The following is a 16308-nucleotide window of genomic DNA, read 5'->3' on the forward strand; positions in this document are numbered from 1 at the left end:
CAAAATTCAACTTTGCATGTGGACAAGACAGAGAGACAGATCACATAAGAAATAAGTACATTTTAAAAAGCATATGAGTAAGTCAGGCAAATCGTCAGTAAGGACAGCAATCCAGCAGTGGTCATTAGGATGTTGTTATATGTACCTCTTTCCTAGTCATTTGTTATTCTGCAGCTCAGCTGATGTCACTGGTAACATCTGAAACTCGTTTAAAGTGTAAGCTTTGAACACTAGCACTTTTGAAAGACTGATGGTGCAACTGTTGCAACCTGGTGAAAAGTAACAAAGTATAGTGTGTGTGTGTGTGTGTGTGTGTGTGTGTGTGTGTGTGTGTGTGTGTGTGTGTGTGTGTGTGTGTAAATGATAGTTAGGCATAGGTAGACAAATAGATAAACCTTAAAATGACAGATGCTCAGTTCAGATTTTCCCTTGCCTAACACTAATCCAGACTTACTGTTTCAATATAAGAAGCTGCAAGAAGGTTGTTATGTTTGTTTTCTTGTTTGTTAGAATTCTAATGCATTACAATTTTTATATGTAAAAGCCTTTACTACAACCTTTATATATCACTACACTTTGTTTGTGTCTTTCGGCTTTTCCCGGTTAGGGGTCACCACAGCGGAACTCCGGTCCGCTAATGATTGGCAGTTGATTTTTATGTACCGGCTTGCCAGGCCTGACCCACAACCTTCAACAAAGGTATGCTCATTCATGCATGTCTCCACGCAGAAGACGCTCTAGCTGAGAATCAAACCGGACAGCATCTTACTGTGAGGCGACAATTTTCCTAAATAAATAAGAGGATGCTATTACTTCATAACAGCTATGTATACAGTATAGAAAGGGCTGAAAAGGAGGTCATTAATCATGTGCATATTCCATTTTATTGTAGATTATAGTCAGTGCAGCCAGTTCTATCACTGCATTTTTCTGTAGTGCTCCTTAATCAGTAAGGTACATTTCTGTCACTCATGAAAGTCTGCTTGTTAGAGTGAGCAGGGTGTTCATCTGTACGAAAGGCTGTTAATGAGTAATACAGTAGATGGCTAAATAGAAACGGGCTAACTCCAGTCAGGTTTATAGAAGATTCATTTATAGTCAAGTATGGGGTTTCTAACAATAATAATGATTTTATGTTTCCTTCTTGAAATGAAATTGTACAGAAAATAAAAACATAGGGCCACATGCAGCATCTCACTTGGTAAAAGCTGTATTATTAATCCAGTGACAGGTGTTTATGAATTGTTTAAGACAAAATGATAATATTTCTCATATTTCTGTAAAAGTTGAAGGCTCGACAGTACTCTGTAAACATTACCAGCCTGCTGACATCAGTGTCACTAGTTTAACCTGCCACTTATAAGACTGGTGAAACCTTAACAGCATCATTATCAGTCCCACTGAAGCAATTTTACTGTTTTGTAATTTAAATCACTATCAGGAGCAGCCCTGTTTCCCATTTTTACATGGGTTTGGGATGTCATGTAAACTGCTGACACCTCTCTCTTTTTAATGTTTTATACTATAAATATACTGCATATAACCAGTTTTAACACTTTTCTGTGTCATAAGAATTAAGGCATTTAATTATATGATTGACAGAATGAGCTACTATAGACAAGGAGGTAAAGGATTAACTCTTCTGGCTGTCTGATCTCAGCATTTTACAAATATGTGATTGACTCACTTTTCCACAAGTTGTGGGTCAGGTGTTACCTGTAAAATGAGAGGCTATACAAACCTGCATTGGAAGTTCTCTATCGCTTCTTTCTGTCATTGCCTAATTGTTGCTTCTATGATTCTTCTTCCAGATCGAATTGCACAGAATATCATCAAGTCCCATCTGGAGACATGTCAGTATACGATAGAGGAACTGCACCAGCTGGCCTGGCAGACCCACACGTATGAAGAAATCAAATTATATCAGAACAAGGTAATGGCCATCTCACTTTGTAGCCTGTTTCTGAGTCACAGCTCTCTCAAGGTGATTATATTAATGTCAGATAGATTTGGTGAATCATTGCTTTGAAACTGCAGTTGAAAGTAATTGCAGTATAATATTTGGGATCAGTGCATTTACAAATGACATCTAACATTTTAAGAATGATTCTGTAATAAGACAGAGTATAGTATGCAATAATATGTTCCTTATCAAAATTAAATAACACCAAAAAATAAGGAACTAGTCGACAATAAATAAATAACAGGTTGAGCAGCTTGTTCCTCACAGCATATACTCGTCCACACCGACACCAATTGTGTAAAAACACTGTTTATTACAAAATAAAGAATACGGTTGAGCGCTTTCATCTAAATTAATTAGACTTCATCAGAACAATTCCATTGCAATTCTACACAGCTTAAATACATTTTTTTAAAAACGTATAAGGTTGTACGTCATAACACCAATTCCATTTTTAAAGTGCCAGTGTGCATTGTATGTTAAAACCATCCTTATTTCAGTAACATAATAATACCCTTATATTTTATACTTATATGCAATTTATAAATGAATGTTAAAAATATTACTAAAAATATTTATAAAAAATATTAATGTATAGCTTTTGTCTATGTGCATAATGAACTTTTATATTCCCTTTTAGTACCAATACTAGTTCATTAGTTTACTAGGTTCTCCAACATTGGCTTTATGGATACATGTTCATTAAGCCCCGGGTGTGTGGAGGCATTTAATTTGATTTGCCACCTAGCCTCCAGCTCACCTAATTTCTTTTTGATACATCCACCTCTCGGGTTGGCTTTGGCTATTTCTAAGATTCCAAAATAAAACTCATTACAGCCATTATCCTGGGCTATATGTCTCCATAATGCATTTTTGGTATCTTGCCTTTTAATATTATAATAATGATCATATATCCTTTGTCGGAGACACCTATCGGTCTTCCCTATATAATAACAGGAACACTTTGTGCAATGGGCCAGATAAACAATATGTTTTGTCCTACAATTGCCTCTTTTAAAAATAATTTTTGTGTGGTTTGTGTCTTCCAATATAATGCTTTTCTCCATTATTATGAACCTACATTGGTTACAAGTACCACACCTAGTTGTTCCCCCTATGGTACCTAGTTCCCTATCATTTACTTTTTTCTTTTCTAACTCATTCTTCATATTAAACCCATTCCTAGACACGAACGTGGGTACTTTTCCTACAATGTCACCTATTTTTCTGTCTGTCTTAAATAAATTCCAGTTGTCCGAAATGATTTTCTTTACCTCTCCACTCCAAGGGGTATATTGTACTATACAGGCTCTATTATAATCAATAGTTTCTTCTTCATTCCCTTTCTTTCCAATATTCTGTTCCCTAAGGGGCCCTTTACCTAACAGTGGTATATACTTTATACCCCATTGTGTCCTTACATATTCTGTTACGTCCGATACCAACCATTCAGGGTACCCTCTATGAAGGAACATTTCAGCTATGTTACTCAATTCCCAAACAAAATCAGCATAATCAGAAGTCATCCTTGCTGCTCGAATACACTGACCCCTAATAATGCTTCTTTTCTGACTGAAAGGATGACAACTGGAGAAATCTAGGTAACTATTGCTGAATGTTTCCTTCCTATGTATGTTTGTTTTTATTTTATGATTATGTATTTCAATCAAAGTATCCAAGTATGCTATTTTGTGCGTATCAACATTAAAAGTGAATTTCAACCAACTACATCTTGAATTTAAATAGTCTATAAACTCATTCAATTCCATACTGGTACCCTTCCAAATCAGAAACACATCATCCAAAAAACGAAAGTAACATGACATATTCCTATACCATTTAGTTTTTAATATAAATTCTTCTTCCCAGTCATATAAATAGAGGTTTGCATATATTGGGGCGCATGCCGCTCCCATTGCAGTGCCTCTACTTTGTATATAAAACTCACCTTCGAATAATATGAAATTGTATTTTAAAACTATTTCCATAAATTCCAGGATTAACATTCTCTTATCGTTAGTTAAATGACTAGCTTTTTCCATCTGTGTTTCTAATCTTGATAATCCATCATCATGGGGTATACTGGAAAATAAGTCTACCACATCTATGGTAACTAGTTTACAACCAGGTGTTATCATTTCATTTTTAAGTCTACCTAAAAAGTCCCATGAATCTATAATAATGTGTTCTATAGACTTATATATAGGTTTCAACCATGTATCCACAACCTTTCCAAAATTAAAAGTCTTAGATCTATTTCCCGATATAATAGGGCGAAAGGGTGGATCTAGTAAATTTTTATGAATCTTAGGTATTCCAATTATCGTGCTAATAATGGGATTCTCTATTTTCAAAAAATTATATAAGTCTGTACTAATCCTTTCATCTATTAATAGATCTTCTAGGTACAAATTGATCTTATTGTACCCTATATTAACTTCATTCTTGGAGGATGGACAGTAGTTACCGGAATTAAATAATATGTCATTAATCTTATTTTTGTACTCCTCTTGATGAAATATAACAACCCCATCCCCTTTATCGGGCTTCATTATTCTAATCAGTTTATTATTTTGCAATTCTCTCAAAATATCTGCTTCTCTCCTATTAATATTATAATTTACCTTATTGTTATTCACTTTATTCTTATAAGCATATAAGTCATCCACTACTATCCTCTCAAACGTTGCTAGTGTACCATTCAATAAGGGGGTATAAACACTTTTTTTCTTAAATTCTTCTCTATTTTTCTTGCAACTATTACTATTCTTATCTTTGTCATATAGAACTGCTAGATTCAACTTTCTAATATATTTTTTTACATCAATTATTGCTTCCTCCACATTAAATTTCCTTACTGGTACAAATTTCATCCCTTTACTAAATAGGGTGAAATGTTCCTTATTTAGTTGCAAATCAGTATAATTATGAATGTGAAATTGTTTATAAACACTAGTAATTGTATTGAGTTTCACTATCTCATTTTCGTCCACCCTTGATGGTATTGGTGCGTATCCCCTTCCATATTTTCCTTTTGATAGTAGTGTGTTTGTTTTCGCTTCCTTCTTATTTCCTCCCATTCGCCATCTTTCTCTAAAAAAACATCATTATCACTTAAATGGGGCCTATTATATTGCTCCCTATAGGTGTTAATATTCCGATTCACTTTCCTTCCATCTTGTTTTACCCATTTTTTACCATTTCCTCTGGTTTCCCATCTGTATGCTGTACCCTTAGCATATTGTTCCAAATCTCTATTAAATTTCATACATTTTCTTTCAAATGTTTTATCAACTTGATTCTGTACCCATTTATACTGTGAATCCAGACTGTATTCAAGTTCATCATACAATAAATCATTAACTATATTTTCATTTAATTCCTCTAATTCATTCATTAAAACACAAATTTTCTTATCATTACAACTTATAATAAAACGCATAAACGAAAACCCAAATTCATCAAATAATTTAGTACATTGCAATGTTGTTTCATCATCTAGTTCTATCCCCATAGGGTATTTAAAAAATCTTAACCCCATAGGCACAATGTTCGTATCCAAACACTTTTTCAAATAACCATTCTCCACTTGGAGACTTTCACAAGCTTTCAGTTTTTTTCCAAACACGTAAATTACATCTTTCAGTGCCTTATTAACATTTTGCGACTCATTATTGTCCCTTTTATCGTCATTCCGGTTGTTCATACATCTTTTGTCAAAATCAAAGTTGTTAGCTACAAAATTATTAAAATTATATTTATTGCAGCCGCCAATAGTACCATTTGAATGAGTATTCAAGTTCGTAATAACAGTACCTGAGGGTTTCGTGTTTTGTACCATCGTATATGTCCTTTTGGGCGGGATCCGTTTCGTTTTAGCTCCCGAGATAACAAAATCAGCCTCCGATCCAATTTCTTTAACTTCGATGGTCCGGTCCATTCGACCCACTGCTCGTGAATAGGATCCATAAGAGTTACTGTTCGTTCGTTCTCCGCTACCTCGTGGCTCACCCTGCCCGTTGGGAAGCATATCCTCATCACCTCGCGTACTGGTAGAACGTGATGCCATCACAGGAACATTCCCTTTACCGGATTGTATTGGCTGGCTCATGAGCTCAATAAGCCTCGTCAGTTCGCCTCTCATTATAGCCATCTCTGACTGTAAACACTTGATTTCATCCCTCCGAGGCGAAAAAATGGATGGTAACTCGTCCAAAGAGTCCATGCTGTTTTTCCGACCACAACTAAATAACACCAAAAAATAAGGAACTAGTCGACAATAAATAAATAACAGGTTGAGCAGCTTGTTCCTCACAGCATATACTCGTCCACACCGACACCAAATATGTAAAAACACTTGTTTATTACAAAATAAAGAATACGGTTGAGCGCTTTCATCTAAATTAATTAGACTTCATCAGAACAATTCCATTGCAATTCTACACAGCTTAAATACATTTTTTAAAAACCAATAAGGTTGTACGTCATGACAACAATTCCATTTTTAAAGTGCCAGTGTGCATTGTATGTTAAAACCATCCTTATTTCAGTAACATAATAATACTCTTATATTTTATACTTATTTACAATTTATAAATGAATATTAAAAATATTACTAAAATATTTATAAAATATTAATGTATACCTTTTGTCTATGTGCATAATGAACTTTTATATTCCCTTTTAGTACCAATACTACTTCATTAGTTTACTAGGTTCTCCAACATTGGCTTTATGGATACATGTTCATTAAGCCCCGGGTGCGTGGAGGCATTTAATTTAATTTGCCACCTAGCCTCCAGCTCACCTAATTTCTTTTTAATACATCCACCTCTAGGGTTGGCTTTGACTATTTCCAAGATTCCAAAGTAAAACTCATTACAGCCATTATCCTGGGCTATATGTCTCCATAATGCGTTTTTAGTATCTTGCCTTTTAATATTATAATAATGATCGTATATCCTTTGTCGGAGACACCTATCGGTCTTCCCTATATAATAACAGGAACACTTTGTGCAATGGGCCAGATAAACAATATGTTTTGTCCTACAATTGCCTCTTTTAAAAATAATTTTTGTGTGGTTTGTGTCTTCCAATATAATGCTATAATGTTCCTTATCAAATCCTTCTATAATATACTAATATTTGATGACCAGTGTATATTATAAATAATTATAAAATGATCCTCAAGTCAGGCTTCTCATGTGAAAATGCATAAAATTATTATTTATGATTATTATGGCAGTAAAATACAAATATGACAAGAAACCCTTTGCTTTCACAGGTGCAATCAATTTCATTTTGGTTTGTTACATGAAAAAATTCACAACATATCTGTACCAAACACATTCATTCTATTCCTAATGCCCATCAGCAATGATTGCATCAGTTGTGCTACAACACCCAAAATGCACTACTTCATTTTGTTACTGTCACAGCTGATCTTCAGTGACAAGCATGCTGCTACCTTTACAGAGTAAAAAGAAATAAAGCAGTCTTCCAAACACACCATATGAAAAACAAGGAAATTAAATGTTTTCTCTAATTATCACACTTTCCCCATACATGGACATAAATGGTATTAGGTAATGATTTCCTTTTCACTTTTAGCTCCTGCTAACTACCACATCAATAATAACACCCTAAGTATGCACTCAGTGGTGAGAAACCTGGGTGCACAGGTTGACAGCAACCTTACCTTTGATCACCGTATCTCCACAGTGGTAAGAATGGCATTCTATATTGTTCATCTCATAAGTAAGGGCATTGCCTCCAGAAAAAAAAAAGTTATAACCTCCCTGTACTCGTCCCTCATCAGGCCAATAATTGAGTACAATGCCCCATTTGGTATGTACCTTTCCAAGCACCTGAAGCAATTGGAGAGACAACAAAGGTTCCTCACAAGGAAAATTCAAGGTCTTCAGCATCTGTCCTATGAGGATCATCTGAAATCACTGTCACTTTATTCTGTTTCATACAGACTGCTCGGAGGTGATGTCTGCCTTGCATATAAGGCAATCTTTGACCCTGCTTTATTGGAAATGTTGCATATTCATAAGTCAAATGGTACAAAGGTTACTTGCTCTAATGGCCTTAACCTGGTAGGTGACATTAATAGAACCTGTTGGAGGGACAGATTTGTCTGCTAGAGGTTACCACACCTTTGAGCAGACTCTCACTTCATGTCAAGTAGAGCAACTCTTAGACAGGGGTGATAGGTGCTGATCGTGGAAATAGGGGTAAAACTTGGTTAGCCTTGTAAAGGTCCTAGAGTCATTAGCTTAGTAACCTCCTATGGTCCTATTATCTATACGGACAGTGTAATCTCCCTCCCAACTTACATTTTTCTGGGGAAAATTCCTTTAGTTTAGGCAGATAGCCACCAGGATTCATAAATAAAGAATGCATTGCAAAGCACAAATTAGCACAGGAGGCAGCAAATTACATAGAAATGAGGAGTGCCCTGCAAATAAGCCACCTGGATATATGCAAATGGTGATATCAAAACTGGTGTACTGGTTCAGAAACACATAAAAGAGAGGTTTCTCACCATGCAGCTTAACCATTTTTGTACTAACAGCCATGGTGTACATGAGGGAGGGGGTGATGGAGTAACATCAGCAATAGCTCAGCAGCATATGTTAACAGCCACACTTGGAGCCAGTGTCTATGGATGTGCATGTGAAAGATGCCCCTCCACCCCGATGTAGAAAGAAGAAGTAGTCCACAAAAATCACAAAAAAATGACAGGCTAAAAAAGAGAGTTAAAGATGACAAAGTGGACTACTGAAGATAAGGAAGAAATTATTTATTGTTTCTGTTACTCAAGAAGCCCAGAATTTCCAGACAGGGGATATACTACTACTACTACTACTAATAATAATAATAATAATAATAATCATATTTGTTAACCAAGTAGTCCCACGGGACACACAGTCCCTTTTCAGGGGTGACCCAGGAGCAATGTCTGGATAAGTAACTTGCTCAAGATCACACAAACGGCAAATGAGGGAATCAAACCCTGTACCACAGGAACTACAACTTGTAACCTCTGCACCAACTGCCAGACTATTCAGAAAGATTAAGAGAGAAATTAGAGGAAAGAAAAATACTTGCACAAGAAAAGCTGTCAAAAGCTTCAAATAAAAAATTGTATTCATTAATACAACAGATCCCTGAAAAAGATTGCACAGACAAAGAAACTTTGTCTGCCTGGAAATAGAAGTGAACTAGGACGTACAAAAATATAAAGAACAAAGTCCAGAGATTTTTGAAAGTTATAAAAAGAAACATAGACAAGGGAAAGAAAAAGAGATCTGCCATGGTACAATATTTATGCAAATGAGAAAGCCAAATTAATCAGTACAAAAAGGCAGCTCCAAAGATTTTTGATGACAAATACAGATCATCAAAAATTTTTTGAAAAAGTGATGTGGTAAAAGGAAAATACACTATCAAAACAGACCAGGATGTATCGTAGTAAACAAAAAAGTATCATCACAAACAGAGCTACTTAGAAGATATGCAGATAAATGAAAAGGAAGGTACACAAGGAGCACTTCACTGACCCCAAAAATGTTTTTAGAGAACCAAGAAACAAAGCAAAAGAAATATAAATATGAGTAAAAAGAAGAAGAAATCAACACATTTTGGAAAAATATTTATGAAGACTCTAATGAACATAACAAAGGATGTTGAATGAACAGAAGAACTGAAAGGAACAGTAAAGAGTTCTAATGCAGATGATATGAAATGGGATGAAGTAATGACCAGAGAAACTGAGACAAAATTAAGAAAAACCTGAATGGAAAACCCAGTCCCAGACACAGTACCTAACTTCTAGCTAAAGGTATTAATATTTTTACACATAGATTTAGCCCTGAGTAAGAATTATTTATATGCACATTCCAAACAGACACCAGCCAGGTTAACAAGAGAAAAATGATACTCCTTCTTAAGAGCGAACCTGCTAACCATCCTCAGAGCTATAGACTAATATCTTGCCTTCTGACACTATACAAATTATATACTGGAACTGATGAAGACATAGTTTTTAACCATTCAGAAAAACCTCAATTATGGCAACAGAGCAAAAGGATAACAAAAGAAAATCATATGGAACAAGGGATTGTTACTAAATAAAGCCATAATAGAGAGTTGTAAAAAAAGTGGAAGCATTAATGTATGGCATGGCTAGATTACAAAAAAAAAAAAAACATTTGACAGCATCCCACATTCACGGATAAAAGAATGCTTACAGCTGTAAAAGATATACCCTACATTGATCAAGTGTATTACAGTTACCTTGAAACAGTAGCAGGACATTTGCAGTTGAGCCATGACAAAGGGGAAATTATTATCCCAGGGATAAAAAATTCTAAGGAGTATATTCCACGGTGATTCGTTGACATTTTTGCAGTTTTGTCTTACCCTTAATTCATTAAGCTGTTTACTTAACAAATTAGGCTATGGTTACAGTTTGGCTCCCAGAAAATAATATTGTTTGTACATTTCCATACCTTTTTTTTAGGGATGGCTTAAAATTGTATAGAAAACAGCAAAATAAGCCAGCAAACTGTGATGCTGAAACCAATATGAATATTTTATTGCATGTCAGCAAAAGAAAAGAACAAACCCGTTTCGGCTAAATTGTATAGCTCATCAGATGCGAAGATGAAAGCACAACTACAAATGGTTAAAACTTTTTCAGATGATATAAGAATTACATTTGGACTTGATAAATGTGCAAAGTCAACATTTAAAACAGGAAAGTTGCAGTACCAAGAAAATATCAAGCCGAGACAGGCATCTGATATACAGGAAGGTGAGCAGGAGGGAATGTATAAATATTTGGGAATAGATGAGAGATCAGCAATAAACATGAACAAATGAGAATACAGCTCAGTAAGGAGTACTTCAGAAGATAAAAATCTAACATTAAAAGCTGCATTGACATCTAGGAGTAACGTCCAAGCTATAATTCAATTTGTTTTTCTGTTCTTACAGTTTTGGAGTGATTAATTGACCCCAAAAATTAATGGATTGATTGTATAGGAAAACAAAAAAATGCTTCATGTTTATCAAATGATATATAAAAATAAGTGTATACCAAGATTATATATTCCTTGCTGTATAGATCTGCAGTCGTGGAATGGTATACATCTCTGCTGACCTCATCAGATTCAAACCTAGTAAAAGTTTTAAAACATGAATAGAAGAAGTCTAAGATGGCATTTTTGCTTAGTTTAGCAGAAGTATTTTGGTATCAAGCAGGAATGGAAATCAGAGCAGAAGTAGACAAAAATCAGACAGCAACTGAATGTGCCAAAAAATATAAGGAAGAGAATCAGATGAGAAGGAAAGAAATTTGGTAAAGCCGTAAATATAGTGGCAAGTACAGAGATCTCCTGCAACAACTTGATGTTGAGCAAGATTTAATTCAGGAATGGATAAGGAGAGGTGAACTGAAACCAGCTGATGAAAGGCTAATAATAATGAGCCAGGATAGTGAACTATGCACATGCTGGTTCACAAAATTCATTAAAAGGATCAGAGAAACAGACAGATGAAGATTCTGTAAAAAAGAATTGGAAACACTCACACGTCTTGTTGCTGTGGATGATACACTCATGACAGAGGACATACATACTGAAAGGCTCAATAATGTGATAAGACTGTTGCACTGGGGAATGTGCAAACACTGCAATACAGAAGTAGCAGAGAAGCATTGGAAACATGAACCACAAACCATTATAGAGAATGCTGAAGTTAATATCACATGTCATCATCCATTACCAACAGTTCAAAAAATTGTTTCAAGAAAACCAGATATAGGAATCAACAAGAAAAAAACATGAAAGTAACGTTAATCACTGAAAATGAAACTGCTACACCCAGTAATTGCATTGTCTTACATGCAGAGAGACACAAAGTGATAAAATACCAGGGTATGGATGAAGAAACAAAAGCAATGTGGAAGAAAGATACCCAGATAGGTATGAAGAAAGATACCCAGATAGGTATGAAGAAAGATACCCAGATAGGTCCAACAGTAGTAGGCGCAACAGGACTAACAAAAAAGAATTTACAATCCTACTTAAATACGCTACAAATACATGTAACCCCGTATGAACTGCAGAAGGAGGTGATTCAGGGCACATTACAGGTTTCGAGAAGAACACTCTTGTCTAACACTAAGGATTGGAACAATGCTAATAGCATGAACTCTAATAGTAGCCTGACTTAGGAATGGGGTCCATTCCTGTCATGGTATTAGAAACACAAGATAATTGAAGAAATTAAACCAGGAGCCAGTGTGTAATGCTGTGCATTGCAGCCACCTGCACCAACAGAAGAGGTACAGACAGGGCCTGACATAGCACTGGCTGAGTGACCAGCAGATTGTGGAATGTTTCTGTGTGGACAGAGAGTCTGGATGGTCCTTAATGTACTCTGTCACCAACAAGCAGAACTGAGAGAGGTACATGGTATGCCTATTCCTGTCGATACAGATGTGTATAGCTTTAACTGTCTTAGCTAAAGGGGCCTTATTTCAACCTTTCAAAGGACATGCTATGGATATCACAGGTATCAGTCTCATGAATCATGAACCAGTTCTTGACATTTTGCTGTAGCACAGGAAAAAGTATATCTGGCTCCCCAGAACTACAGGTGGGAGAACTACCATCATTTGGGCAGTTTACAACATTGTATATTGCTGACATCCTGAGGACCATTGATTGCACAAATATATCCATCAAGGCACCACCCAATCCTCAGGGAGTGCACTACATCAGGAGGATGGGTTTACACTTGTCAATTAGTCTGCAATGCACAGGGTATTGTTTATAATGTATTCCTGCATCACCATGGCAGTTGATATGATTCCCACATTTGCCACATGTCCAGCCTACAACAGAAGTTCTTGCAAGGGAATTTCCAACAGAGTCATCTAGTTGGCAGGTACATATACAGGCTAGATAGTTCTGTGGAGACAGATAACATGCAAGCACAAAACATGCCACATACAATGTGAAATTTCTTGTGTGCTGAAGGTGTTGCCAGATATGCCATACAGCCCTGGTTGAGGACCCCCTATCCACATCCCTCAACCCATGCAGGATATGGCCTATAATCCAGCACATGCTGAAACTTACAATGTAATGGAGTGAGTATTTGCCCAATAGAAGGGATGCTACTGTTGCCTAAATGCATCAGAAGGGGCACTGTGATACAGTCTTCATATATGCAGAAAAAATGTTGTTGTATGTACAGTGCTGTGCAGTATGACATAGTGCAAAAAGCTGTACCGGTAGAAGGAGGACAGGATGGAGAATCAGCAGAAGAACATACAGCAGCATTACTACAGTGGAGGAAGAGGAGAATGCAGTACATTGCAGCACTTACAAAAGAGATGATAGCGGTCTACAACTGTGGACCATGACAGGCAAAACATAAAATGATGCATGTGTTGTGGTAGGATTGTGCACAGAATGGACACTGTTGCAGCAGACATAATAATGTCCATGTAGGTTAGGGAGTAAGTAGGTCACATCATTATTTATATGAGGGGAGGTTGAATGACACATGACTGTGCACATTGTGAACAGGATAGTGTGATGTGAGTGGCTGTGGGAGCACGTTGACAATAACTGCAACAGTAGGAGATGGGGTGGGGTCATGAAGTACAACTACAGGGCTGTGAGCATTCACCCTGATGAGACGTACTGTGCCAATCCTGAGAAGCAATGATGCCCATAATGAAATCAATGACCAGAAGTGGGGACGGTATCCCGCATACACACACACACAGGTGAATAGGTAAGGGGGAGAACTTACAACTTTGTACACACAGCCTGAGGAGGAGTCCCAAATATTGAACTGGAAGAGTGCCATCAGTCACAACCTGGACATACACAACCAGGTGTACCAGTCTGTGCACCTACAAGGGTTAGTTATGCCATTTTTCTGATGGTCTCAACAGTCTGACTTAGGACAGTCTGTGTCTGACATACCCATAACCTGAACCTCTCAAAAGCACTGGATACAGATTGGAGGGCCATTACAATGTGTCTTATGGAAATACAAATTGAGGTAACATTTGTCACCACTGATCACTCAGCATTCTCTGCTCCCTCCACCATCCTCAGTTTTGCTGTGCACTTGTTGCATCATCTCAGAATCCATGGAGCATACTGACCATCTCCACAGTGCTGTGGATACCAGTGATTGTTCCTGAATCACCGACTTGCATACTGTTCCTGAATCACCGACATACATATCTCTCAACTGTACAGATTTTCCCAAAATGTCCAGAATATTGCCTCATAGTTTTGGTCTGTTTTTCATAAAATTGTGTTTTTCTAGGAAGTTAGCGGCAACTTTTTAAAGATTGAAGTTAGAAAATAATGACAGACATTTGAGTTTCAGGCTTCATACCCTTCAGAAAATTCATGCTAATGCAAAACCTTTTATTCTATCAACTTTCCAAGTTTGCAAGATTTAAAAATTTTCCCTATTTTTGGGCCTTTGTCCCACTTTTATTTATAGCTTTGTCCAGATTTCTTGCTCTAAGAGGTTGAGAGGTATGCCAACTTGCATATCCATTGGTTAATGCTAAAGGTCACAGCCACATCAGGGATGGTCCTGGAGTCATGGTGACCCCGAAACCTCCCCACATCTTTCACGTCTATGTGCATGCACACTTCAGAGGTGGTGCACGTCAGATTGTGTGTGTCTGTGTGTCTGTGTCTGTGTGTGTGAGTGTGTGTGTGTGTGTGTGTGTGTGTGTGTGTGTGTGTGTGTGTGTGTGTGTGTGTGTGTGTGTGTGTGTGTGTGTGTGTGTGTGTGTGTGTGTCACAGGTGGAGCCTATGATTAACTCTAAGGTAGAAGCTGTCCATTGTGCGTTAGTGTGATCAGACTCTAGTTCTATGAAGGCCTCTTTTGTGGTTGACTTGGGTGACCCACCCTCCACCTTTAGTATTACAGAGAGTGTCACTATGTCAGTATACCATTCCAGTTTCATGTTGCTGTCATTTTCAGCTGAAAATGCCCTGCTAACATCAGCCTTATGTTGTCTTAGACCCTCCAGTAGTGGAACCTATGAAAGCCAAAACATGCACGACTACAATGTCTGCCCACACACTTGCCCTTATAACTCCCTGGGCATGCATATTGCAACACATTAAAACACAGGTATAGCATACTTTCACAAAGATACCTTATCTTGCAGGTTGTTTCAGCTGAAGACCAGAGGTGACAGATATATATAGGTAGGCCTTGGGCAACCCTTCCATTCAAATGCAATGGCGTGTGCTATAATGTGCTGAAATGGACATTACTAACATGGCACATCCATAACTAATATGCTGGTGGTTGGAATCAGTCTAGTTCCCACATTATTTATTTATTTGTTTGTCTTTGTTGACCAGGAAAATTCAGGTGGTATTCAAGTTACCCTCAGGTATGAGGGGCTGGGCAGCTTCACCTGGCCTGCAAGGTAAACTAAAACTTCTCAATCTCAGTGAGGCACTTTAATGATAGTAGCCCACCCCTGTCTGGTGGACTTTGCTGTTGCAATGTCCTGTGCCTTTTCCTTTGCACGTTGCATCATATCCATAACCATTTGTCAGACCTGTTGAAAAAGCTTCATTTGGCTGCCCATAGCCTTCACATCCTGCACACCTCCCTGCCAAATCTGGCCCCATACTTCTTTCCCAGGAGGCACTAAAGGGCGTGCAGCAGAAGTCCTTCTATGTCCTGGTCTGTCAAATTCTCCAGCAGCTGCCTTTTTCAGATGGTCATGGAAATGCATGTACTGTACACCTGTGGTGAAAATATGTTAGTCTGTGTGTGTGTGTGTGTGTGTGTGTGTGTGTGTGTGTGTGTGTGTGTGTGTGTGTGTGTGTGTGTGTGGTGTGTGTGTGTGTGTGTGTGTGTGTGTGTGTGTGTGTGTGTGTGTGTGTGTGTGTGTATTTTTAGTATGTTTTGGAATGGCCAACCTTATGGCAACTTCCCATGCAACTGTTTATAAGCCATATGTGTATAAGTAATTCTATATACTGCCTTTCACCCCCATCCTCCACCCCCATTTCTGTACCGTACTCATGGCCACAACATTTCTCTTCCCTTTATACACCTGTTTATCAGCCGCAGTTAGGTCTGTGCATAGGCTTCATCCCACTTGCATATTGTAATTATGCCTGAATACAAGGCCCTGGAAACCCAAACATCACTGCAGCATGTCCTTTACAAAGTTTCTATTGTACAGGGTTGCCTCTCATTCAAATGCACAGGCAGAAGGTGCAGTTTTATGCCACTTTCCTGGGTTCCCAGTTACATGCAC

General features: G+C 37.4%; 1 protein-coding gene across 1 annotated transcript in view; it reads left to right on the top strand.

The window, feature by feature from the left end:
* RORB (RAR related orphan receptor B) overlaps positions 1 to 16308 on the top strand; it is a 993527-nt gene that overhangs the window by 878212 nt on the left and 99007 nt on the right. The window contains exon 5 of the mRNA XM_044060844.1: positions 1812 to 1933. Within this exon, the coding sequence (XP_043916779.1) occupies positions 1812 to 1933 (122 nt within the window). The remainder of the gene's footprint in view (positions 1 to 1811; positions 1934 to 16308) is intronic.

Source organism: Protopterus annectens, chromosome 2.part0 (assembly GCF_019279795.1).
Source record: "Protopterus annectens isolate FY-2018-M chromosome 2.part0, PAN1.0, whole genome shotgun sequence".
In the NCBI taxonomy this organism is placed as follows: domain Eukaryota; kingdom Metazoa; phylum Chordata; order Ceratodontiformes; family Protopteridae; genus Protopterus; species Protopterus annectens.